Source organism: Balaenoptera physalus, assembly GCF_965194825.1.
Source record: "Balaenoptera physalus genome assembly, chromosome: 2".
NCBI classification, from domain to species: domain Eukaryota; kingdom Metazoa; phylum Chordata; class Mammalia; order Artiodactyla; family Balaenopteridae; genus Balaenoptera; species Balaenoptera physalus.
Genome location: NC_138883.1, coordinates 116583358 through 116610323, shown reverse-complemented (window position 1 = coordinate 116610323; position 26966 = coordinate 116583358). Strand labels below are relative to the sequence as shown.

Here is a 26966-nt window from a genome sequence, read left to right as displayed (position 1 = left end):
GTTAAGTAACATGTCCAGGGTTACACAGCTAGTAGTGGCAGAGCAGAAATTCCAGTCTGGTCTCTTTGTCTACCAAGATTTTGCTCTTTTCGCTGTGCAATTTTAGGGTAGTCTACTCATAAATACCTTTACCAAGCGTTATACCAATTAGCGATTTGGAAAACTACTGGCCTCTGGTAGGATTAAGCCCTGATCAGTAACTTCTGACATCTAATTGCTTTAATCATTAGCACTCAAATTGTAAATATTTTGATCCCTGGCCCATTGTTTTCAGATTCCAGTAGTATTTCTAGCTGGCTTCCTCCCTTGCATTTATCCTTAGTACAAGCAGTTTTTATTAAGCAACAATAATTTGTCGGTAACACTGGTCCAAGGAATATTAATGAGCTGCCCCTGTCCTTAAAGAATTTACAGTCTCATACCAGAAAGCTACAGTAATCAAAACAGTATGGTACTGGTACAAAAAAAAAACATATTTCAATGGAACAGGATAGAGAGCCCAGAAATAAACAGGCGCACTTATGGTCAATTAATCTATGACAGAGGAGGCAAGAATATACAGCGGAGAAAAGATAGTCTTTTCAATAAGTGGTGCTGGGAAAACTGGACAGCTCCATGTAAAAGAATGAAATTAACAACATTCTCTAACACCATACACAAAAATAAACTCAGAAAGGAATTAAAGACCTAAATGTAACACTGGATACTATTGAATGGGAGAAAATATTTGCAAATGATAATGACTGATAAGGGATTAATATCCAACATATGTAAACAGCTCATACAACTCAACATCAAAAAACAACCCAATTAAAAAATGGGCAGAAGAAATGAATAGACATTTTTCCAAAGAGGAAATGCAGATAGCCAACAGACACGTGAAAAGATGCTCAATATTGCTAGTCATCAGGGAAATGCAAATCAAAACCATAATGAAGTATTACCTCACACCTGTCAGGATGGCTATTATCAAAAAGAACACAAATAACAAATGTTGGCGAGGATGTGGAGAAAAGGGAACCCTTCTACACTGTTGGTTGGAATGTAAATTGGTGCAGCCACTGTGGAAAACAGTGTGGAGGTTTCTCAAAAAACTAAAAATAGAGCTACCGTATGACCCAGCGGTTCCACTCCTGGGTATACATCTGAAAAAAACAAAAACACTAATTAGAAAAGATACATGCAACCCAGTGTTCATAGCGGCATCATTTGCAATTGTCAAGATATGAAGGCAACCTAAGTGTCCATCAACAGATGAATGGCTAAAGAAGACGGGGTGTGTGTGTGTGTGCACACACACACACACACTCACACAGTGGAATACTACTCAGCCATACAAAAGAATGAAATTTTGTGATTTGTAGCAACATAGATGGACTTGGAGGGCATTATGCTAAGTGAAGTAAGTCAGACAGAGAAAGACAAGTACTGTATGATATCACTTATATGCAGAATCTAAAAATACACCGAACTAGTGAATACAACAAAAAAGAAGCAGACTCACAGATATAGAGAACAAACTAGTGATTAGCAGTGGGGAAGGGTGAGGGGCAGTATAGGGGTTGGAGAGTGGGAGGTACAAACTGTTGGGTGTAAGATAGGCTCAAGGGTATATTGTACAACACAGGGAATGTAGCCAAGTTACATTATTATTTTGTAATAACCTTAGATGGAAAGTAACCTTTAAAAGTTGTATAAAATTTTTTAAATTAATTTTTTAAAAGACTTAAAAGAATTTACAATTTCTGGAAGTGGAAATACAGACATATGTTAAAGTGTGATTTTTGCTGATAACTTAGGTACAGGTGCTTTGGGAACACCTGACGTGTGTGCGTGCAGGGGGTACATTTTGAGAAGACTTCCAGTAAGAGCTGTACAGTGAGATCTGAAAGGAGTTAGTGGAGGTGGAGTTAGTAATCCACACAGAAAGAAATGCATGTAGGAAAGGCCTTTAGGAAAGAAGCTTCCATGAGATATTCAAGAAACTCAAGGTCAGTGTGGTCAGTGTGAAGCACGCAGCTGTATGGTGGATCAGCAAGTTCTGAAGCTAGTGGCGGTGGTAGATGCAAGGTCATGAAATGGCCTGGTGAGCCCTGATAAAGAACATGAACTTTATCCTAAGGTCAAGGAAGCCCAATAAAAGCCATTAAACAGCATAAGTGATGTGACAAAACTCTGGCTGCATTGGGGATTGGTGGGGAATGGGACTAGAGGCAGGAAACCCAGTTAAAAGGCTCTTACAGTGGTCTAGATAAGAGGTAAGAGTGGCTGAAGGGGGTTGACGGCTGTACGGACAAAGAAAACTGGAAAGATTGAAGAAAAACTTAGCAAGTGGATGTCCATTGACAGATAAATGGATAAAGAAGATGTGGTATATATACACAATGGAATATTACTCAGGCACAAAAAAGAATGAAATAATGCCATTTGCAGCAACATGGATAGACCTAGAGATTATCATCCTAAGTGAAGTAAATCAGACAGAGAAAGACAAATATCATATATGATATCACTTATATGTGGAATCTTAAGAAATGATACAAATGAACTTATTTATAAAACAGAAACAGACTCACAGACATAGAAAACAAACTTATGGTTACTAAAGGGGAAAGGTGGGGGGAGGGATAAATTAGGAGGTTGGGATTAACATATACACACTACTATATATAAAATTGATAATCAACATGGACCTGCTATATAGCACAGGGAACTCTATTTGATACTCTGTAATAACCTATAAAGGAAAAGAATCTGAAAAAGAATAGATACATGTATATGTATAACTGAATCGCTTTGTTGTACACCTGAAACTAACACAACATTGTAAATCAACTATACTCCAATATAAAATTTAAAAATTTTTAAAAAGAAAAAATTTTAGGAAGTGGAATGCTTGAAGGTGGGGGTTATGATGGAGAGGGGCGTGTGAGCATGGCTCTAGATTTGTGATTTAGTAATTTGAATGTGTTCAGCTGCCATTCACAAGGATAGGGAAAACAGTAGGAGAGCAAAGGAAGGAGGGAAGGAGTGAAAAGAGAGAGAGACAGATTGATTAAGAGCTTTAGAGGCGGATAGGAATGATTAAAAGTCAGTTTGATTTTGGACCTGTTGAGTGTGAGGTGTCTGTTTTCTAGCAGACAGTTAGCTATATGGTACTGAAGCTTGAGAGAATGAGTTGGGACATTTCCGAGTCCTAAAGTCACCTAGGATGATAGCTAGCCTCCGGATGGAGAGAAAGACTAGAGACCGGAATCCAAAGTCTTGGGTAAATAAAGAAGTGACAGGAAGTTGCAGAGTGTCGTGACAAGGAGAGGCTCAAGATTTTACAGCTGAATGTCATGAGCCACAGAAGAGAGGTTGTTGTTGTTGTTGCTGCACTCGATGGTGGAGGGTGGATGGCCTGGAAGCAGCCCCATAGCTCAGCCCCAGAATGTGAGGAGGAGCTGCCTCTCAGAGCAAGTGGTAGGGGCAGCAGTACCCTGGGGAGAGCCAGGCTTCAGTGAAGGAGGAAGTAGGAAAGGCTGTGGGTGTTGGTAATTGAATAACCATGGAGTAAGGCTCCAGAGGGTTGGCAGGGATGGGTGATGTGTAGTACAGGTGGCTTGGTGGGGAAGAGGAAACAACCCTTAGAGAGATGGGAGTGTGGGCCCAGAAATGAGCAGAGGTGTTTATGTATTGGGCAGAGTGACAAAGGATGATAGCAGTATGACACAGTAGACTTCCATGACTATAAGACCACGCCAAGGAAACAAGTTCCAGAGGCAAGCAAAAGTTCACGTATGTATGTGTATGTATGTGTATATATATACGTGAAAATTTACTATATGACGAAGCATTTCCAATCAAAAGTGAAAAGATGTATTAGTCAATAAATATGTAGGGATGACTGGTTATCCATTTGGAAAAATTTTAAATCTTTACCTCATGTCAAGCACAAAAGTAAATTCCAGGTGTATTAAAGATCTAAGGATATGCCGTAAAACTATTAGAAGGAATCAAAGGAATGATTCACGTAGTCCCAGGGTAGAGGAGGTCTTTCTAAGCAAGCCAATAAAGGAAACCATAAAGGAGAAGACTAACAGATTTGACTACATACAAATTAAAGCAAAAGAACCCATAGGTTAAAGGACAAAATGAGGCAAATATTTGCAACCTTAAAAGACAAGGTTAAAATCTAGAAAGAGCTCTGCAAATCAATAAAAGAAAATTACCTTTAAAAAAAGTGCAAAGACAAATGAACTTATCTACAAAACAGAAACAGACTCATAGACATAGAGAACAGACTTGTGGTTGCCGAGTGGGGTGGTTGGAGAGAGGGATGGACTGGGAGTTTGGGATTGGTAGATGCAAACTATTACATATGTTTGGATATTACATATGGAATGGATAAACAAGGTCCTACTGTATAGCACAGGGAACTATATCCAATCTCTTGGGATAAACCATAATGGGAAAGAATGTAAAAAAAAGAAAGTATATATATGTGTATAACTGAGTCATTTTGATGTACAGCAGAAATTAGCACATCGTAAATCAACTGTACTTCAATTAAAAAAATGTTTTTGTTGGAAAAAAAAGTGCAAAGAATATGACCAGTAAATACAAAGCAATGCTCAAATTCAATCATTATTAAAGAAATACAAATTAAAACAATGCTGTATTTCTTTATCAATCAGGTTGGCACAGATGAAAAAGAAGTGACGTAGTCTAGTTTTGGAAGGACGAAAAGATGGGCCCATATATTTTGGCTCAGATAAACCAGTACAGTAAATTGGAAGAGTAATTGGCAGCATCAAAACTAAAAACTTTAATATTTTTGGCCTAGCATTTCCACCTCTAGTAATTTTCCTACCAAAATCTCTCACAACTGCTTTAACAAAGAATATATATATGAATATTTACTAGAGCATTGTTTATAATATTGAAAATTTAGAAGCATTCCCAAATGTCCACAAAGAGGAGAGAAGTTAGGAGTTTCACCTTTTTTTAAAAAATAAATTTATTTATTTATTTTTATTTTTGGCTGCATTGGGTCTTCGTTGCTGCACACGGGATTTCTCTAGTTGCGGCGAGGGGGGGCTACTCTTCCTTGCAGTTCGCGGGCTTTCATTGTGGTGGCTTCTCTTGTTGCGGAGCACAGGCTCTAGGCACGTGGGCTTCAGCAGTAGCAGCGCGTGGTCTCAGTAGTTGTGGCACGCGGGCTCTAGGGCATGTGGGCTTCAGTAGTTGTGGCTCCCGGGCTCTAGAGCGCAGGCTCAGTAGTTGTGGCTCCCGGGCTCTAGAGCGCAGGCTCAGTAGTTGTGGCACATGGGCTTTGTTGCTTCGTGGCATGTGGGATCTTCCCAGACCAAGGATCGAACCCGGGTCCCCTGCATTGGCAAGCAGATTTTTAACCACTGCACCACCAGGGAAGTACCAACTTTTTAAAATTAAAGTATATCTGGGAGTACCCTGGTGGCCTAGCGGTTAGGATTCTGGGCTTTCACTGCCGTGGCCCCTGGTCGGGGAACTGAGATCCCACAAGCTGCACGGTGCGGGCAAAGGAAAAAAAAAAGTGAAAGTATATCTCCAAAATGGAATTCTATTCAACACTTACAAATAATGATGTAGATCTGTATATACTGACATTAAAAGATCTGCAGATCATTTTGGTAAGTGGACAAAAGTTACAAACTAATATTTATTAGGATCTCATTTTTGTTTTAAAAATAAATAAATCTGCATAGTTACAAACACTTGAAAGTGGGTGAAGTGTTAACCAAAGTTATCTCTTAGGACCTAGAATTATAGGGGGATGTTCTCCTTCGAGTGGGGGAGGGGGTGGAGGAGGACAGATTAAGGTTATTGTTTTTTAATTAGTTAATTTATTTATTTATTTATTTTTTGGCTGCCTTGGGTCTTCATTGCTACGCGCGGGCTTTCTCTAGTTGCGGCGAGCTGGGGCTACTCTTCGTTGCGGTGCACGGGCTCCTCATTGTCGCAGCTTCTCTTGTTGCGGAGCATGGGCTCTAGGCATGCGGGCTTCAGTAGTTGTGGCATGTGGGCTCTAGAGCGCAGGCTCAGTAGTTGTGGCGCACGGGCTTAGTTGCTCCTCAGCTTGTGGGATCTTCCCAGACCAGGGCTCGAACCCGTGTTCCCTGCATTGGCAGGCAGATTCTTAACCGCTGTGCCACCAGTGAAGTCCCCCAGATTAAGTTTTAAAAGTAGAGGAGAAAAGAAAATTTTTAACTACAACTTTTACAAAAGAAGACAGAAGGAAGAATATTCAGGATTCACCTGTGGGCTAGATGGATTGTATCAATGTTTCTGAGTAGGTATTAGTAGTCTCTGGAGGGTGAAGTATCTTAGGAGTTGTGGAAGGAGGCACCATGGTCCAGACTGAATCCAGCAGCACTATGGAGGGGCTCCAGGCTCAGGGCAGTTGGATTCTCAGATTCCCACTCTACCGGGAGAAGAAGTCTGGCAGGGGTGGTCTTGCCTCTTCCCCTAGACACACCAATGCTCTTGTGTATCAGCTGCTTCCCAGGCTTGGCATACCTTTTCCCCTCTTGGTAGCTGGCAAACACCAACTCGAGGTTCAAGATCCTGCTCGTAGGTCCCCTTCCAAGGTTAAGCCTCCCTCTCTGCCTCTGGAAAGAGGCAGCTATAATATCTACTGTAGCCTTTATCACACTGTTTTGTAATTGTTGTTTATATTCGTCTCTCCCACTAGACTGTGAGCTCCTCAAGGGCAGGGACCACGGCTTGTTTTTCCTTTTAACTGCCCCAGCACCTAGCACAGGTCCTGATGCACAGTAAGTGCTCCATGTATCGTGGTTGGAATGAGTGGGAAATGAATGATTCCAAGGGCTCTCATTAGGCCAAGTACAGGGAGAGGAAGCCTGGAGGCCATGCATATGAAGCTGGGAGCGGCGGGGAGGGGGGGCGGGGAGGGGGGGCCGGGGGTGGGGGCAAAGTGGGCGTGGAGAACCAGCGTTGGCCCCAGTGAGGAGAGTGCCAGGACTGCGGGGCAGGATAGACCTGAAAGAGTGGGATGTGCCAAAGGCTGGGTTGACTTCCCTAGTTTCCACTCCAGAAGCCAAACCACATGCCACTTTATAACCAAAGCGAGTGGTGTTTTCTTCATGCTGCTGAGATTCTATGAATTAAACACATTGATATGGTGGAAATGTTTTGATTCACAGAGGAGCAGGGTGGGTCGAGGGACAGGCTATTATGCACTGAGGTAAAGACGTGGCTTCTGGATACCCTGTTGCAGGAATGAGTTCTCCCTTCCAGAGAAGTAGAAAGACCTGAATCTTCGAATTTGTGGACCTAGGAGTCTTCAGAGCAGTGTCTGAAAAGGCTCTTTCTGGATGTCTGGATGTCTTTTTACTCTTCCCCACCCCAGTCCCAGAACTTCAGAAATACGAGGTTTGGGTGTTTAAAAGTAATCTCTACATTAACTGTTTGCCATTTTTACCTGATTATTGTGTAGCACAGTCATTATGCATATGTAGCGTTAAATATGCATTTAAAAAATTCTAGCGTCATTCATTTTTTTTTTCCAGCAAACATTTATTGAATGACTACCGTGTGTCAGGCACTGGGAATACAAAGACACTGAGATTGGTCCCTGCTGTTGAGGAACTCGCAGCCTTGGTGAGGAGACAGACAAATAAGCAGCCTATATTAAGATCCCTGTTATGAAAAATGCATGTATATGTTGCTTCATGATCACATAGGAAGGTCTCTTAGGAAAGGGTGGGGGACTGATAGAAAGTTTTGGAAAAGGAAAACCAGGGCTGTTTCTTAATCAGGTGAGATGTGGAGGCAATGAAAAGTTCGTTTCAACTGGAGGAAGCAATATATGCAGAGAAAAAGAGGCAGAAAATGTGGCATTTTCAGGGTTCTGTAAAGAGTTCATCGTGCTCCTGTGAGAGTTCCCCCACAGGAGCAGAGAAAGATGAGGCTCGAGTTCGTATAGTCATCCAGCGGATTCTGCACTTTATCCTGAGAGCTGTGGGGAACCATTGTAGACTTTTTTTTTTTTAAATAAATAAATTTATTTATTTATTTTTGGCTGTGTTGGGTTTTCGTTTCTGTGCACGGGCTTTCTCTAGGTGTGGCGAGTGGGGGCTACTCTTCATTGCGGTGCGCGGGCTTCTCATTGTCGTGGCTTCTCTTGTTGCGGAGCACAGGCTCTAGACACGCAGGCTCAGTAGTTGTGCCTCATGGGCTTAGTTGCTCCGTGGCATGTAGGATCTTCCCAGACCAGGGCTCAAACCTGTGTCCCCTGCATTCGCAGGCAGATTCTTAACCACTGCGCCACCAGGGAAGCCCCATTATAGGATTTTGAGCAGAGATTTTCATAATCTGATTTTCATATTAAAAGATCACAAAGGATAAGAGATTGAAATGGGATCTATGTGGAGGCAGGGAGAGCAACTGGGAGATTTTTTTACAGTCCAGGTGAAAACTCGCAAGAGGCTAAATTAAGGCATTGACCCAATGGGGGTGGGAAGATGGTGGTGATGTCAAGAGCCAGGAAGGATTTTGTAGTTATAAACACTTAGTTGGGTCTTTCTTTTTAACTGCTGTAATCTCAGTGCCTAGCACAGGGTTTGGCACATAGGCAGTCAACAAGTATGAGTGAATAAACTTGCGCTCTGCTCAGAAGGATGGGAGAAGGAGAAGGTTTCTGGTCTGGGTAAATCAGTAGATGGTTCTGTTATCAGTAGATGGTGCTGTTATCAAACTGAGAGAGAAGGTCAGCCAGGAAGCGGAATGAAGAGTTAGTTCAATTTCGTATTTAAGATTTGAAGTGCTTTTGAGACATTTGAGTGGAGGTACTGTATGACTCTAGAGCTCCAGAAGAGTTGGCACGGAAAGGTAGATCTGAGAATCATGAGTCTACCGTGGGAGTGGGTCACATTGTCCGGAGAGAGTATAAAGTGAGGAGAAAAAGAGAAGTCCGGAACCCTGGGGATACCAGCACGTAGGGGTGGGTGAAGGAAAAGGAGAATGAGGAAGCATGTTCAAGGAGTTAGAAGGAAAACCAAGACAGAGCAGTGTCCCTTAAGCTGAGGGAGTTTAGTTTCAAGAAGGTCAGGGCTCTCTGCTGTCTGATGCTGCCAAGAGGTCCTGGAAGTGTTAGTAGCATGCTGCCTCTATACGGCAGGGATTTTTGTCTGTTTTGATCACTGCTGTATCCCCAGCACAGAATAGCCTGGCTCATAGTAAGCGCTCAATAAATAACTGTTGAATGAATGAATGAATTTGTTGAAAAGGATCCCTTGAATTTAGTTGCAGAACCACAGGCCCTTGGTGAAGGCATTTTCAAAGGAGTGATGGTGAAGGAAGCCAGATTATAGTGGACTGAGGAGTAGAAAGGAGGTCAGGAAGTGGCTACAAAGAGAGGACTAAGGATGGCCAACTCCATGAGCACCTCTCGTGTGCTGGGCACTGAGCTAAGCACTTGACACGCTTTAACTCATTTAATCTTCTCAACAGCCCAGTGGGGTAGGTACTGTCATGATCACCAGATGAGGAACCTCCAGCTCAGAGGGAAAATAACTTGCTCAGGGTCCCACAGCTAGGAAGTGTTAGAGCCCAGATTTGAACCCAGATCTGTCTGACTTTGAAATTCAGCACTGAACTGCTCAGGCTACATTTCCTCTAGAGTTTCTTTTGTAACTGGAAGGAGAGATAAAGAGTGACTGTTTGAGATGACCCAGAGTCAAGACTAGGAAGTCTTGCAAATATTTTAATGCTGATGGGAGAGAATCAGCGAAAAGAAATAATTTGAAGATTCGGGGGGAAAGGGAGATAACTTATACAAGAGGAGCCTGAGGACAGTTGCAGAGCACAGGTGAAGGGAAGCCCCTTCCACCAAGGTAGGAAAAGGAGAAGGTAAAGACCAGGTGTGTGTTGCAGGTATTTTTGTCAGGGAGGAGCAGGGAAGGTAGAGGTGGATGATTGTCTGCTGATTGTCAGCTGAGAGTAAAGGAGGTTGTGATCCAGTTATGGACTTGAAGAAAGTGGTACCAGTCTGAAATAGCTGTTGCGGAGAATAGATAAAAAGCAGTGGTGGAGAAGCAGATTTTCACGATTGGCATCAAGGGCCAAGCCAAGATGAGAGACCAGGATTAGGTGCATGGAAGGCAGATGTTAGATTGATCCAGGTTGAGGGTTTTGCCCACTGTGTGCAACCGAAGACAGGGACAGGCTGTTGAGAGTATTGGCTAGATTGTGTTTGAGGTGATGGGTCACCACATCTAGGGCAGCAGTGAAGGAAGTGAGGATGGGAGAGGATTGAGAACAGAAAGGAAGTGGAAGGATCATAGTACTGGCATCTGGACAAAGTTCAACAGCGGGATTTTGGTAGTAAAAGGGTCCAGGGTTCCCTTGTTCTCGAGTTCCACATCCAGAGCTGACCTGTGATGAATAAGGCTAAATTGTGCTAAAAAGGGGGCACAAGGGTAGAAGACTAACCGTGGTTATCTCTTCAGAGAAGAAGAGGGGTGCCAAAGATAACCTGTTTTTTTCTTTTTGCTGTCCACACTTCTGGGCTGTTTGAATTTTTTTAACTTCTTAAATTTAAAAAAATACAAACTTTTCAGTGAACCCAAAGAAAAGAGCAGGCTTCCATGAAAGCAGGGGGATGAGGGAGCTGCGGAGATGGGAGCAGTGGTCTAGAATGGGCCCCCGGAGTATGTGATCTGTCTGTGGCATCACGAATTTCTGGCTCTGAGGAGGAGCAGCTGGGACCTGGTCCCACCCTGCCATTGTTCACTGGGGAGGAAGTGGGAGCCCCGAGGCTCTCTCTGCTTGGCAGCAGCAGGACCAGAACCAGAACTAACCCTTCCTGATCTCCCAGCTCAGTGCTCTGTTTTCCATGCTGCTTCCTGAGCACTTGAGGCTTCAGAATTTCCTGCTGTCCCGCCCGAGCTCATTGCGAGTGTTCCCGTGCGATTGCTGGTGAGCAGGCTCTTTGCCAGACCCTGCTTCCCACACCTCAGTTCTTCCCAGCGCGGGGTGTGTGGGTGTTTGTAGAGGCGGCTGGCTTGTCCCCTGCCTATTTCCTGTTCTCTTCAGAGTGGCAACTTGGAGGCGGAAAACCACAATGATGGTCTCTATTTACATCCTTTTAAATGACCCAGTGTCCCTCCTGTTTTGCCAGCTCTCACATCACTGCCTCCCCTGGTCCTTCCTCCTCAGAGCTTGTTTAAGCAGCAGCCATGACTCTGGGTCTTCTTTATCAGCCCAAACCCACATGAGTCACTGAGAGCACTTAGGACGGGGCTTCTTCACCATGAGGTTGGTGGTCAGGGGTGGAGGGATGAGCCCTTAAATTAAGGGCATTGTTCTAGGGGAAAAATCCTTTCATTTTTGTCAGATCTTCAAAGGAGTCTGGGACCTTCCCCACTAAAAGACCATGGATATAGAGAATGGAGTATAGGTGTGTTTTAGAAAAACAAAAACATAATAACAACAGCAGTTAGATGTTTTCTTGTCTTCTAAGTAAGTTCAGATAAACCTGGTGTTTGTGCAACCTCTCTCGTCATCAGGACAGTGACCGTGGCAGCTGCATATGAATAGCTGTGATTTCTCCTCAGTTTGGTAGACTGAGGTCCAGAGGATTAAGACTACAGCTCAGGACTTTTGTCCTCTTTTGCATGCCCGCCTGGGTAGATGTGCACATGAGCTCTCCACACGATGATATTGGGGCTCCACGATGTGTGGGGTCAGGTGGGGATAAGGAGACAAGGGATGAGGCCGTGGTTTAAGGAGGGATATTCTTTTATAGTTTTCTTCACGCCTGCCTCTCAGTGAAGTCCTCCTTGGTCTTTGGGATCTGTAGAGATGGCCTGTCTGCTTAGAGAGCTTGGGATGGCCCTACACATTCTGCTTTGAGCATGCTCTCTGCCCTGAAAGTCTGGTTGTCCTTCTGTGTTGTGGGGATGAGTCTTCAGGGTTTAGAATGGAGTTGTGAGTTGGCCTGTTCCAGAATAGCCTCAAATTCTCTTCTGCCTCCAGGGTTTAAGCAGGTACTAGTGTGGGGCAACAGGGTATTTACAGGCAGGGGAAAGAATATGTTTGCTCATTATGGTGGGAAAGGGCCCCTGATTGGCTTGCTTCTTGGCCGGCCTGAAAGCCAAGATGCGGCCATGTGGTGTAGTGATCAGGAGATCTGAGCAGGCTTCCTTGAGATGGTTCAAGGCTCCTGGGTTCCTTCTGCCTAGAGTTAGATAACATTTGGGATTCCAATTTGGTTCTGAATCCTCTCTCCCTGCTTTTTGCCTGACCATCCTACCCCTGACTTTATAGTTCCATAGGAAGTTATGGATGTTGTGGTGCCAGTGGGGATGAATGTGGCTTCAGAAAAAGAATAGAGAGTGGGAGTTCACTGAGGTTCAGGCTTGGAGCGGTACAATCAGAACCACCCTGAAGGTCATGGAGAAGAACCAGTGGGAGGGTGGGAAGAGACAGTACATTAGTGTTTTGATTTTGGCTTTTTTTTTTGTTTTCTGCGTAGACTGGGATCTGTTGAACTATATTAGATAGTATGTTGTCTCCTACTGGGTGGCTTTCCACTGTTGGGAAGAAGTCTGCCTTGGACAGAGAACCTGTTTGGGAAGAGGAAGGAAGGAAGCGGGATGGGCTGGTGGCCACGTACCTTTGCTGGAGCGCCCACTAGGTCATCTCAGGCCTCCTTTGCATAGACGATCCTCCTATCATCTGCTTCATCTGGTCACTTTAGCTCCTGAGCTTTTACAAAGTTGGAAGCTTTCATCTAGAGCCTTCCAGAGCAGTGCTACTTCAAGTGCCAGTCTGCAATGAGATGAGAAGCATACGCACCAGAACATAAAACTGTTCCCTTCAACAAGAAAACCTTGTTATGAAAAATTGTTAGACCTAAACAGTGTGTTTGCTCTGACATAGTTGCCTCACATTCTGGAGTCATATAAGCTTCCTATCTGGTGACCCGCCAGTAACACCGTTTGCACATCAGCAGCTAATCTGTAGACCACGCTTTGACTAGCAGTACTCTAGAGCCACCTTTAGTTCAGAAGCAGTTGTTGAGGTCTTGGAGTCATGTGCTTGGCCTCTACAAGTCAGAAACAGAGAGCCCGGTTACCGAGAGCTGCTGCCAGGTCAGTCATACACAAACCAGGCGGGTTACTGGGGAGAGTGGAGCACGACCGAAGTGACCAAGTTGAACAGATGACTAGGCAATGCCAAGGGCAGATCCATCCCCTCTCCCTTACCACAAGCACACAAGCCGAAGGGACCAGAGCCAGCAACCCTTCTGTAGGGCCTTAGTTTTGCCTGTTGTTTCTTGTGGCAGGTCAGCCTCACTGAGTTCATCCTGTCGTTGCAGGAAAACAGCATACGTCAGAGAAGAATTCGTTGGTTATCCTTGTCGTCACTCCTGGATGTGACCAGTTTCCTTCTTTGGAGTCTGTGGAGAATTGTAAGTACCACCTTGTTCCCTGTTCGAGAAGAGAAAGCACTTGTCTGGAGCTGTAACTCCGGAAGGCCTGGCCTAAGTTGCGGCTGCTACGCCTGGAGCCCTTCATGAGTGTGGGCACCAGGGCTCACCAAGTGCCCAGAGCCGTCAAAGGTGAATTTTTCCTGTGCAGTCTAACCAGCATCTGACAGTTGGCTGTGAACATCACACTGGCTATTCACTGAGTCCCACAGGACACGTGTCTTCTGGACTGCATATAATCCCACTGGCATTTTAGGAACTTGTACACTTTGCTGATTTTCTCTAAGAGACCCTACCCTGGGAAGACAAGGAGTTTTTGGCCATTTGAACCGAGATGAAGTCAAGGCGTTGGTTCTGTGGCTGCCACCCGTCTTCCCTGAGCAGCGGCATTTGGGGACGTCTCAGTCTGCAAAGTGAACATTCAGGTCTTGGCTCCTTCCTTACATTCCTGATGGAGTAGCTGAAGCTTGGTGACAAAGGGACAGGAGGGTGATTTCAAAGGCTCTGGGAACGTCGTAACCTGGACTTACCCCTCCAAGCATCCCTCTCCCCTTCATACTTGGAGCTAAAGCCTGGCAGGAATTATGTTTCCGGTGGGGAAACTGACCCACAGGGTGGGTGGTGCTTTGTAGAGGAATCTGTACCAGTCTGCCTCTCCTCACACACTGTCTTCCAGGGGCTCGGAGCCACTGGGTGACCACCCTCCCGCTCTGGCCCCAGGCCTGAGTGCAGCCTTGCTTGCTCAGGGAACGCCTCCTCTTTGAAAGAAAAAAAAAATGTTATCTTTTGTTGTCTTTTTTTTTTTGGCCACGCCATGCGGCATATGGGATCTTAGTTCCCCAACCAGGGATCAGACCTGCACCCCCTGCAGTGGAAGTGTGGAATCTTAACCACTGGACCACCAGGGAAGTCCCTTGTTGTTATTTTTTGTTTTATAATATATTGCATTTTTATTCCTAAATGAAAGAGAACTATCCATATATAACAGGGAAAAATCCACATGGGTGACAGCTTATCTTTTTTTCTTTTTTCTTTTTTTTGTTTATTTATTTATTTATTTATTTATTTATTTATGGCTGTGTTGGGTCTTCGTTTCTGTGCAAGGGCTTTCTCCAGTTGCAGCAAGCGGGGGCCACTCTTCATTGCGGTGCACAGGCCTCACACTATCGCGGCCTCTCTTGTTGCGGAGCACCAGCTCCAGACACGCAGGCTCAGTAATTGTGGCTCACGGGCCTAGCTGCTCCGCGGCATGTGGGATCCTCCCAGACCAGGGCTCAAACCCGTGTCCCCTGCACTGGCAGGCAGACTCCCAACCAGTGCGCCACCAGGGAAGCCCTCTTTTTTTCTTTTTTTGAATTTTATTTTATTTTTTTATACAGCAGGTTCTTATTCATCTATTTTATACATATTAGTGTATATATGTCAATCCCAATCTCCCAATTCATCCCACCACCACCACCCCCCCTCCCTGCTTTCCCCCTTGGTGTCCATACGTTTGTTCTCTACATCTGTGTCTCTGTTTCTGCCTTGCAAACCGGTTCATCTGTACCATTTTTCTAGTTCCACATATATGCGTTAATATACGATATCTGTTCTTCTCTTTCTGACTTACTTCACTCTGTATGACAGTCTCTAGGTCCATTCATGTCTCTACAAATGACCCAATTTCGTTCTTTTTATGGCTGAGTAATATTCCATAGTATATATATACCACATCTTCTTTATCCATTCGTCTGTCAGTGGACATTTATGTTGCTTCCATGTCCTGGCCATTGTAAATAGTGCTGCAATGAACATTGGGGTGCATGGGTCTTTTTGAATTATGGTTTTCTCTAGGTATATGGCCAGTAGTGGGATTGCTGGGTCATATGGTAATTCTATTTTTAGTTTTTTTTTTTTTTTTTAATAAATTTATATTGGGTTTTTTTTGGTTGTTTTTTTTTTTTTTTTAAAGGGAATGCTATTTATTTATGGCTGTGTTGGGTCTTCGTTTCTGTGCAAGGGCTTTCTCTAGTTGCGGCAAGCGGGGGCCACTCTTCATCGCAGTGCGCGGGCCTCTCACTATCGTGGCCTCTCTTATTGCGGAGCACAGGCTCCAGACACGCAGGCTCAGTAATTGTGGCTCACGGGCCCAGTTGCTACGTGGCATGTGGGATCTTCCCAGACCAGGGCTCGAACCCGTGTCCCCTGCATTGGCAGGCAGACTCTCAACCACTGCGCCACCAGGGAAGCCCTATTTTTAGTTTTTTAAGGAACCTCCATACTGTTGTTGTTATTTTCTAATCCAAGGATTTGCACAGAACATGTGATTGTAATCTGAGGGTAGAAATCCTTAACCAAATGGGGTCATTTCTGTTATTTCAGACACCCTGACCGTAAATGATGAGCAGTGTTTCCTCCTTTCAGAGACTGTCTGGGGCGCCCTCCGAGGTAACAAGATGGGGCTGACGCTGGGAGAGGGAGAAGGATGATGTGGGAAGGTCGGCACTGGTGGGGTAGGGGGCAGGACTGGGGGCCCAGCGAACACCCCCACCTTAGGAAGCTTGCGTTATGGACCAGTTGGAGTATTTCCCCAGCTCCCTGAAGGGAGTATTCTCCTTACAGCTGTCTCCAGAAGTTGACAGGTGCCAGCCTGTGCAGGGGCAGCCACTACCCTGGGCAGGTGCTCTGGGGAAGCAGGGGGCAGGCAGCTGGGGAGAGGGGCCCACTCTGCCACAAGCACTGCTTGTTCAGCTCTCGTTTCAGACACATGATTGGAAAGATTCTTTTAAAACTAGATCAAAAGGAATAGATAAATGTCAAAAAAGAGGTAAAGAGTGGTAAAATATGTAGAACTCTATTATTTGGGGAGAAAATGAGGACTTTGCTAGCTAACGGGTGATAGGCCCCCCTGCCCTTCTTCTTGGCTTACTGAAAAGGTACTCGGTCCCTGGATACAGACTTAGCCAAACAACTCTACCACTTTTGGTAAAAGGTCTGCTGGTGAATGAAGGGAGAAATTCTCACTGAACTCCAAACCTTGTTTTGGTTTGTCTTTGTTCTCTAGCTCCTCCTCCCCTCCCCTGTGTTTTGGAGAAACAGCATGCCAACTCCCCTTTCTACCTCTTGTAGCTGTTGTGTGGGTGTTAACAACTATGCAGGTTAAGGTAGAGGAGATCTGGGACCCCGAGTGCTAGGCGTCAGAGTCAGACTGGAGAGAAGCCCAGATGGTACACTGGAAGTCTGCCTCAAATGAGCTACTGAGTGACCATGAAAGTCTCACAGATTCTTAAATTCTGAAAATTTAGGATTCTGGGAATCCTTCACAGGGCTTCTGCTGGATTTTCAGAAGTGAGGCCCCAGCTGTTGAGAACATCTAGTGCTCTGGACTGAGCATGCCTGCCCTTGGGCTTTGCTGGAATCTAGGAGTCTGTGTCCAGTCTTCTGGGGCAGTTGCTGCCTGCCACACCTCAGCTCCCTATAGCTGGTTCTCTTCTCAGGCTCTGAAGAGGAAAAGTAGAGGCTTCTTTGTCTTCTAAGTCCAGCTGTGGACCCACAAGTTTATGATCTCGTTGAGTTTATGAAACTCAAGTCAATGATCACATTCTCACAATTCAGTCTGGAAGAAGTGAAGGGGCAGCAGATTGGGGGCCCCTTTTTCTCAGCTCCCTTAGCTCATGATGGGTATTATCCATGGAAAGCTTTAACTCCTTGTGAGCTGGCTTGTCCCTGCGTCTGTCCTCATGGGCACACATCTTGGCCTCTCTTAATATCTTTGTAAATTCAAGGTTTAGGAAGTATAGATAAGAGGCATGTGGGTCAGTGTATTGCTAGGAGGGGCACAAAAACCCCTTACGCTGCCATCTCCCAAAATAAAATACAGAGTAAAAATAGATACTGGCTTCCTACTATCCCCTTTTTGTAACTGTTGAGAACCATCAAGCCTACACTAGATCCCCTCTCACTGTGTGCCCAAGCACTGTGCTGTGCCACATGGGAACCTTCCAAATGGTTCCAACTCTTTACCCACCTCCCTAAGTCTTTACATCTGCCTCTCTACTTCCCTGCAGGTCTGGAGACTTTTAGCCAGCTTGTTCAGAGATCTCCTGAGGGCACGGTGAGTGTGGGCCCTCAAAAAGGGCTCCTTTTAAATCTCTGGGGTTTGCTCCCAATGTTGAGAGTCCTGGAAATATCTTATTTTGCCTTAAACAGAGTCCTGGTGGCTTGAGATGTCCCCAAAAAAGAGTATTCAAGGAGATATGGGTGGAAACTGGTTTGGTAGATTTTGCCAGTTGGGGTATAATTTAGTTCCCCTGGGTCATTGTTTAGTAATGACCTTGAGACCACACTGCTTTGAAGAAAATATTAACAGTCAGTGAAATTCTGGAATGTGTGGGCTGAGTGGTACGTGGGACAGCTGTATTTGGCGGGCACGGGACAGTTGCTCTCTGGACAAGTACCTGCTTATGGTCATTGAGGTAGAGGTGTGCGGTGTTTGTGGAGACAGTTACCCTGCAGAACAGTCACAGGTTGGCTTTTCAGGGATCTTGGAAGACTTTTCTCATCCCCCTCCACCCCACTGGTGAATTTCCTTTGAATCTTAACATGTTCAGTGTTTGGTCCACACAGTTCTATATCAACAAGACGGAGATTGAGGACTTCCCCCGCTTCCCTCACCGGGGCTTGTTGTTGGATACGTCTCGCCATTACCTGCCACTGGCTAGCATCCTGGACACTCTGGTACCCTGGCCTTAAGACCTTCTTTTCCCTCAGGGTTCTGGGGTAATGGGACAACAGAGAGATCAGGTGCCATATTCTTAAAGAGTTACAGAGAGAATGTGCATAACTTTATGAGCTCCCAGGAAAAATGTAAAAGATGACCTGCTCCAAGATTCAAAAAAATAACAAGAGTGATTTAAACCTACCCCACTACTGAGGACCAATGTCCAGGCTATCTCCAGCGATGCAGGAAGTGGTTTGGGGAATTGACTTCTTTGACTGAGCAGAGCTAACTTTAGTTAGTACAAAGTCATAGGAAAGAGATGTTCAAAATCCTTAGCTGGGGATGTTCCTAACTGTCTCGAATTTGATGGGCAGTCTTACCTGACAGTTGCCGATCTAGCTCACGTGTCTAACTTTTCCTTTGCTCTCCTGATGGAACCAAAGAAGTGGACACATGCACCAGTTTTGGCATCTGAGATTTATGGATTATGGAGCTACTAAATTCACAACAGACCTCACAGTTTGGATAAACACTAGTCAGACAACCCAAAACAAATGGCAGGAGGAAATATTAGTTTTCAGGGTATTGTGGGGCTTTCTGAAGACCCCAGGGTACCACAGAGCTGCAGCCCTCCTCTCGATGTGACCGTAACTCATCCCCCAAAGAGGAGATACGACTTCTGTCAGCCCTCTTTGGGTGTGCAGGGTCTTCCCTCTTCCCTCCACGCCAGGCACAACCCGATGGGAAGGTTTGATAGGGAGAACCTGTGAACACTTAGCAGGAAGCTGGGCAGGTCGAGCCTGTTAAAGTGTGTGGAGCAGCCTGCCAGCTTGGGGCTGAAGCTGGAGAAGTTGTGCTGAGTTAACAGTGCGTGCTCTGACCTACAGGATGTCATGGCGTACAATAAATTCAACGTGTTCCACTGGCATCTGGTCGATGACTCTTCCTTCCCATATGAGAGCTTCACTTTTCCAGACCTCACCAAAAAGGTATGCCTTGATTTCGCCCAGACCAAGTTGATGGCTTGAAGTCTGAACCTGGCTGTGGCGCCCTGCTGGCAAGGACACCAGCTCTCCTCCTAACCAGCCAGTTTTAGGGACACACTGACATATAGGGGGCGGGCACTGGATTTGGAGTCAGGAGACCTGAGTTCAAGTCCAAGCTACACCATTAATTTGCTCTGTGACCTTCAGGAGAGAATCTCTCCTGGTCCCATCTTCTTTTTATTTATCTGTATTTGGTTAGCTGGGCATAATAACTACCTTATTCATCTCACTGGCATCACGTCACTGAGAAAAGACAGTAGATGTGATAGCTTGTGGAAAATTATGATAAAGTTCCTTGAAGACAACCCCTGATACCAAAGGGCTGTTGGTAGATTTTCTGATATCCAGGGGGTCCAGAAGGCATTTTGAGTATCCTTTCCTCTGCTAGCCTTCAGGAAATGAGATCCTGAATGGTGTTTTGTGCCTTTCAGGGGTCCTACAACCCTGCCACCCACATTTACACAGCACAGGATGTGAAAGAGGTGATTGAATATGCGCGGCTTCGGGGTATCCGTGTGTTGGCAGAGTTCGACACTCCTGGCCACACTCTGTCATGGGGACCAGGTAAGAATAATGTCTGGAGTTGGAGGGAGTCTACTGATTCCCCTCAGTGGGACTTTAGGATATTGGCTCTTGGATGTAGCATGCCTCAGCCTTGGTCTCTGGAAGAATGTTTTCCATCAACTTTTTCCACTGGGAATTTAGATAGGCAGAATTTACTTTGGGCGAAGGAGGCCGCTTCTTACTGTTAAAATATGGGCAGGGACTTCCCTGGTGGCGCAGTGGTTAAGAATCCACCTGCCAATGCAGGGGACACGGGTTCGAGCCCTGGTCCAGGAAGATCCCACATGCCGCGGAGCAACTAAGCCTGTGCGCCACAACTACTGAGCCTGTGCCCTAGAGCCCGTGAGCCACAACTACTGAGCCTGTGAGCCACAACTACTGAAGCCCGTGCACCTAGAGCCTGTGCTCTGCAGCAAGAGAAGCCACCGTAATGAGAGGCCCATGCACCGCAACGAAGAGTAGCCCCTGCTCTCTGCAACTAAGGAAAGCCTGTGCACAGCAACAAAGACCCAATGCAGCCAAAAAAAAAAAGGGCAAATTCTTCTCAGGCGTCCTTGCCTCATGATGCCCTTGTAGGCTGTTGTGCCCTAGAGTGGAAGAAAGATTTTGCCAGTTTTGCTGGATCAAGCTCTCTGCTTTTCTGCCCATAGGCTACGTGAGGGCAGACTTTGGGAGCAAGGGTGACCGCTGCTGGAAGAGTGTGTCAAGGCAGGAGTGTGTGTGTGACAGTTGTCTGTGTATGATTGTGGACATATTTGTATTTCTTTGATTGTCACTAAATGCTCACAATTACCAGTATCTGTGAATGCCTGAGTGTTCCTATCTGGGTGCATGTAATGTCTGTGAACATGATTATCACCATGTATATGACTGTATGTGGGGTCTGTGTATTTGTGACACTAGTGTGAGGTTCTCTATTGCCTTAGGTGTCCCTGGATTATTAACTCCTTGCTACTCTGGGTCTCACCCTTCTGGCACCTTTGGGCCAGTGAATCCCGCTCTCAACAATACCTATGAGTTCATGAGCACCTTCTTCTTGGAGATCAGCTCTGTCTTCCCAGATTTTTATCTTCACCTTGGAGGAGATGAGGTTGATTTCACCTGCTGGTATGAGCCCTGTGACCTTCCCATCCTGGCCTGATGAACTGCCTACTCAGAGTAGAGGTTAGCCCGTGAGAAGCTACCTGTCTCAGGTGTTCCTCATCTGTCTCCATCCTGATGGCTCAGGTCTTCGGCCTTTTCTCTCTCCACCTACAGAGAGGCCCTGCCTGATTTTGGCAAGGCTGTGAATGTGACACTCTCCTTTCCTCTTGTCATAGCCTTGAGATATTTACAGAAAAACCAGCTCTGGGCACAGAATTGTCTTGGGAAAATCAGGATAGAGAAAAACAATCCCTGCTTTTGACAGCTTAAAATAGTCTGGTTGAAGAGGCAGGACACATATGAATTCGAGGCTAATATATGACAGTGTCTAGTTAGTATTATATTGTAAGCTTCCAACCCTCAGATCTGCTTAGCTCAAAAGAGGCTCAGGGGCTTCTTGGCGAAGTGGGCACTAGCGCTGGATCTGAGGAAAGAGTGGAGGAGGGAAAAAACAAAATGTAGACCTTGTTGGGTAAGGGAGCTGCAGTGGGTGACAGACAGCAATGCTTGTATCCAACTGGAATAAAGAATAAATATTAAGGGAAAAGCAGACTATGCCCAGGGTGTGGGAGGTAAGAGACAGAAGCCAGAATCCAGTGTGCCAGAGCCCCAAGCCAAGACCTCAGAGCCACGTGTCATAGCCCGGAGAGATTGATATGTGTTCTCTTTGAGGGTGAACTTGAAGCTCTTCAGATCCAGACTCGGCCTTTCTCAGCCTATGTCAGTGGCCCTCTTCATTTAGCTTTGTTTAGCCGCACCTCCCAAATTTGCGGCCTCTTGAGATCCTCAGTCGATTGTTTTTTCAGGTGAAAAGAAGGAGTTGTGGGAGGCCAGGTGACACATCCCCAAGCTCTGGGCTTTGAGGATGTCAAAAGAATTAATCTTCATTTTCTTTTGGGATTCAGGAAGTCCAACCCAGATATCCAGGCCTTTATGAAGAAGAAAGGCTTTGGTGAGGACTTCAAGAAGCTGGAGTCCTTCTACATCCAGACGTGAGGAAAGAAGGAGGGTGGGCAGGGTCCCTGGGGGTCAACTCCTGTGGAGGCCTCTCTTTCCATAGCAGGACCAGGACCTGCTGGACCACTCTCTGGGCCCCTGAAGGGGTCCTTTGTCATGTCCTTTCGTTGGAGTGGTCGATTCCCAACTGGTCAGTCAGGAATGGGCCCCTAACCAGGCTCAGTCCGCAGGGCATTGGCACCTGTAGCACAGAGCCTGTCTGAACCGAGCAGACATTCTCTTTACTCTCTAGGCTGCTGGACATCGTCTCTGCCTACGGCAAGGGCTACGTGGTGTGGCAGGAGGTGTTTGATAATAAAGTAAAGGTGAGCCAGGGGCAGAGAGAAGGGGCCACCCTCGGTGCCTCCCCCTGGTCTCCCATCCCTTCCCTGCTCCTGGGTGGGTACAGAGGTCTGAGCCCTGGGTGTGGGTGTCAGAGCCTCCATCTGTCTTCCCTCCCTATGAACTGATGAGTTATTTCTGCTGCTAGGTCACTTGGGCTTCCTGAGACTGGCATGATGGGTTGGGTTTTCCTGCCTGTGTCATAGACTAGGATCTTCCAGGTCTGCGAGCAGGGCTACCTCCTCCTTCATTGTTGAGCAGTAAGATCCCAGCTTCCTGCCACGTCAGGGGCTCTGCAGGAACCTCGTCCCGTCCTCAGAAGCATCTGGAGATGCTTGGACATGGTAGCTCCTGATGAGTCTCCTGGTCCCCACTGCTTGTCTCCCTTAGCTCACAGCTGGTGTTACTATCTCAGTGTAGACAGGAAGCTGCAGAAGGACTGGGGGAGAGGCAGCAGGGAGCTCTCCTAGGGCCTGTGGGGCCATCGGCCTCTGCACTGGGCTAGAAGCTCAGTGGTTAGCAGTCACAGAGAAATGCTTTGCTGCTGGGGAGCAGAGGGAGAACACACCCCTTGGCCTGGGTTGCTTGCATAACAATGTGGCCCGGGAATCTCCTACTGCCCTTTGACCTTTCGTGACAGGTTCAGCCAGACACAGTCATCCAGGTATGGCGAGAAGAGATGCCTGTAAGGTACATGAAGGAGATGGAACTGGTCACCAGTGCCGGCTTCCGGGCCCTGCTCTCTGCCCCCTGGTACCTGAACCACATAACTTATGGCCCTGACTGGAAGAAGATCTACATGGTGGAGCCACTGGCATTTGAAGGTAAACAGGGCGCTCTCCTTGCTGCCAAAGGCGGCTGAGTGGGGTACAGGGCGGGAGGCAGGAGAGTCTGGGCTGGACATTGCAGGTCAAGAGACGAAACGACCTATCTGAGGAGAGGGCCACGTTGGGAAGGTGGTAGAGGCCTGTGGTTGCTTGTTTTCCCTCAGGTAGCCCTGAACAGAAGGCTCTGGTGATCGGCGGAGAGGCCTGTATGTGGGGAGAGTATGTGGACAGCACCAACCTGGTCCCCAGGCTCTGGTAAGGGCTTCCTGGGGACGTGGAGGGTTGGGCCTGTGGGCGTGGGTTCTCCCTCACAGGCTCAATCCCGTCCAGCCTCCCCGAGCCAAGCACCCTCCTTTCAGGCCTGGGAGAGAAGGGGCATCGCAGTGTTGCCCCTGTTTGTATGTAAGTCACCTCCCGCCTGACTTGCATATTTGCTCCTCCAGCCCATTAGGTGTGTCGGATGGAGACTGTTGTCCCCATGTCACAGCTAGAGATAAGGAGTCCTGGAGAGCACGTTGAAAGAATGTTGCTTTCGGGATGGCCTGCTCAGGATCCAACCCTGAAGTGCATGGCCCTGTGATAAGACTCCTCCTCTATGCTGTCTCCTCAGAGGCTGCAGCCCCTCACCAGGTCTGGTTGGGTGTGTAGAGTTTACATTTTGAGAACAGCTGCTGCGGCCACTGTCAGTGACTGTTCACGATGCCTTTGAGACGTACTCTGGTTCCCATGTGTTTGGGGGAGGAGGAGACGGGATCACGATCCCCGTTTTACTGAAGATGAAGCTGGGCCCTAGAAGTCCCTGTGAGCCCTCCAGCCGGCTGTCACTCTGATTAAGGTGTCGATCACGTCCCTTGGCCCCGAGCTAGTCCAGGGTGCCTAAACAAGAGGCTGTGGGTGTCCAGCACCCTTGGCAGGAATCCAGGGCCCAGCCTGGTGCGTGTCCCCTTTCCTGCAGGCCTAGAGCAGGGGCTGTTGCCGAGAGGCTGTGGAGCAACAAGACGGTGACCGACCTGGACTTTGCCTATAAACGTTTGGCACACTTCCGCTGCGAGCTGCTGAGGTACGCAGGCCATGGGCAGGTTGGGGGCTGAGGACCCCGACTGACAGGAGAGGAATACTGATAATAGCTAACACTTGCAGGGGCGTACTGTGTGTGGCAAGCCCTGCGCTCGGCCCTCTGCCAGCATTGCTTCATTGAATCTTTACCATAACCCTGTAAGGGGGATGTAGTTTTATCCCCATTTCAGAGGTAGGCAGCTGAGGCACAGAGCAGTTAAGTAACTTGCCCAAAGTTGCCCAGAACCAGGATATGAACCAGGCTGACTTCAGAGTCTGCGCTCGTAGCCATGGCCATGCTTTTATGGATTCTCATGACACCCGTGCCCCTGTTAGGATGGGCCTGCGTAAGATGGTCATTTCCCTGATTCATTCACTTACTAGGTCTTGAGGCCCTAGGGGAAACAGCCTAGTAGAGAGGGGAGTCCCAGGCTGAGAGCCAAGCACGGTGGGGACTAAGCCTCAACTGTCTGTAATCTACCGGGCGACTTTGAGCTAGTTCATTACCATCTCTGAGCACATAACTTATTTGGGTAATAAAGGAGGCATGCCTAGAGGTACCCTAAGGAGATTGGTCCGGTCCTGGAACTTGTGAGGCTGAGACCTAAGGATGGGATTTCATGTCCACACCCTGTGCATGGGCTGGACAGTGCCTCGGTTCCCCCCACCCACCCGCCACATTTACAGAGTTTTAGGGCCATTAATGGGGGCTCAGTGGGCCAGGAGCACTGGGCACCCCTTAGGCATCCACCTGTTTTCTAAAGGGACTGAGTTATTTGGGGCTGGGGCACAGAAACAGGCAAGTTAGAAATACGGAGGTATTACTCAAGGTTCTGGGATGTCCCTGTATCAAAATCACCTGGGCACCTGTTCAGATTGCAGATTCTTGCCAACACACTTCCCCACCACAAGCAAGAATCTCTGGAAGTGAGACCCCCCCCCCAAGGAATTTTGGTGTCTAGTGGCAGTTTGAAATCCACTGAACTGGGGGAAGGGGACACCATTGGTTGTGGTGAAGAAGATGTTGCTGGGGCCCAAGACCGACCCACTTCCGAGGGGCTCATCTCGCCCTGTTTCTTTACATCCTCTCGCAGGCGGGGTGTCCAGGCCCAGCCCCTCAGCGTAGGCTACTGTGACGTGGAGTTTGAACAAACCTGAGCAAGTACCCCAGGCACCGAAGAGGGTGCTGGCCCTAGGAGAGCGGTAGCGGGGCCAGGCTTCCACTGTACCCCACCCGGGGGACGGGGCCCCTTGCCCACGTTCCTGTGTGCCTGGAGACAAGGGGGCTGGTGTTGGTACTGGTGTCCAATAAAGAGTGATGTGGCGTTTTTCTATAATGAATGTGGATTACCTGTGTGAAAAAAAATGTGAGTGGCCCTAGGGTAAGGGAGCTGCCAGAACTGGCCTTCTGCCCCTGAGGGTGATAGGGCTCAGCAGGGCCCAGCCAGGTTGGGCTCAGTATCTGCCCCTGGAGGGATCTTATAAGTTGAGGGCTGGGAATGAAACCCGTAGCCTTTGTGCTGTCCTGCTCTGCCTGAGTTATGATGCCTCTCCAACCCCACACATAGTCCAGACACATACCCCATCCTTAGACTCATCACTTAGCCCTCCAAGGCTTCTGTATACAGAAGACACCATAGGGGACCAAAGAAGTTCTGGGAAGCCGCAGGGGCTCCAGCCCCAACCTGGTCACAGAATAGCCCCTCCCCCATGCATACTCACAAACTTCCCTCCCCTAGAGCTTTTCTTCTGCTTTGGGTTTCTTGTTACTTCAATTGCATGCAAACATTATTAAATATTGAACACATACTATGGTCTTGGCACTGTGGTAGGTGCCAAGAATTTGAAGAACTTAGTCCCCAGAGGCCCTGCTCAACTCCCCAAAATGGCAGCAACTTCCACCCCTCCTCCCACCCATTTTCAGTCCAATAGCATCTTCTCAGAGAATTGATGGCACAGCTGAGACCATGAGAGGGAAGCCTCTGGAGGACCAAGAGGTGGGCATGTGGCTCTGGAAGAGTGTCTGCGTAAGTTGACCAGTTTTCCTTAGGAGGAAATGGCTCATCGTGGATCCATACTGCCCCCTAGTGGTTTCATGTTCACAAGTGACAGTGCAGCCCAGAGGCTGGGCAGTAGTGGACAGCAGCTGTTTTAGATGAGGATTTCTTTGACCATTTTTTTTCTTTTACCTGGTCCTAGTCTGGAAGGACAAAGGAGAGGTCCCAGGCATTTCTTTCAGAAAGTTTCCAATCTAGTGGATACAGAAACTTGGGGAAGGTAGGCCTGAGAAGGGATCTCAGTAAAATTTGGTCCTTAAATAGCATCCTTCAGTCCCTTGATCAAGTCCCCTTTGGGGACTTGGTTGGACGTACACCAGCCTGGCCTTCTTGCACTGTTACCATAGGGGCAGGTTGGGCACCTTCTACCTGCAGAATCCTCTAGGGAAAGGGTATTCACACAGCCCAGATAAGCCGAGCCCAGGGCTCTGGCCTGGAGAGACACGAGTTAAGGCTCTACTATCTGTCCCCACCAAAGCAGCACCCTTACTCTCTATTACCCGGAGAAGCCTTTGGGGTAGTCCCAGGCAAGGACCCTGCAGAAATGCTGCTATACTTCAAGTGCCCCTGCTTCCTTCCTGATCATAACTGGAATAATGCTATTGTTTGGGATAATGTTAAATAAAAAGATCAGACACTAAATTGTAAGTCTCAAGTCAATGAAGGAAGAGACCATGAAAACACTTGTATTAAAGCAGTAAAGGTCTATGATTTCTTACTCGTCTCGTAAACATTTTCTTTAATGTTGTTATTTTT

The 26966-nt window shown here is 47.1% G+C and overlaps 1 protein-coding gene and 1 long non-coding RNA gene across 2 annotated transcripts in view; both read left to right on the top strand.

Annotated features, from left to right (window-relative positions):
• The window catches only part of HEXA (hexosaminidase subunit alpha), a 39526-nt gene extending 14036 nt beyond the window's left edge, over positions 1 to 25490 (top strand). The window contains exons 2-14 of the mRNA XM_082444053.1: positions 13367 to 13459; positions 15842 to 15907; positions 17527 to 17573; positions 18086 to 18196; positions 19067 to 19168; positions 19657 to 19789; positions 20716 to 20896; positions 21838 to 21924; positions 22182 to 22254; positions 22911 to 23094; positions 23262 to 23352; positions 24053 to 24157; positions 25248 to 25490. Of these exons, the coding sequence (XP_082300179.1) occupies positions 13367 to 13459; positions 15842 to 15907; positions 17527 to 17573; positions 18086 to 18196; positions 19067 to 19168; positions 19657 to 19789; positions 20716 to 20896; positions 21838 to 21924; positions 22182 to 22254; positions 22911 to 23094; positions 23262 to 23352; positions 24053 to 24157; positions 25248 to 25311 (1337 nt within the window). The 3' untranslated portion in view covers positions 25312 to 25490. The remainder of the gene's footprint in view (positions 1 to 13366; positions 13460 to 15841; positions 15908 to 17526; positions 17574 to 18085; positions 18197 to 19066; positions 19169 to 19656; positions 19790 to 20715; positions 20897 to 21837; positions 21925 to 22181; positions 22255 to 22910; positions 23095 to 23261; positions 23353 to 24052; positions 24158 to 25247) is intronic.
• On the top strand, positions 5265 to 7645 carry LOC309651622. The gene is made up of 2 exons (XR_014258261.1): positions 5265 to 6797; positions 7262 to 7645. It is a non-coding gene; the product is annotated as an uncharacterized lncRNA (long non-coding RNA).
• Positions 25491 to 26966: the final 1476 nt, after the last annotated feature.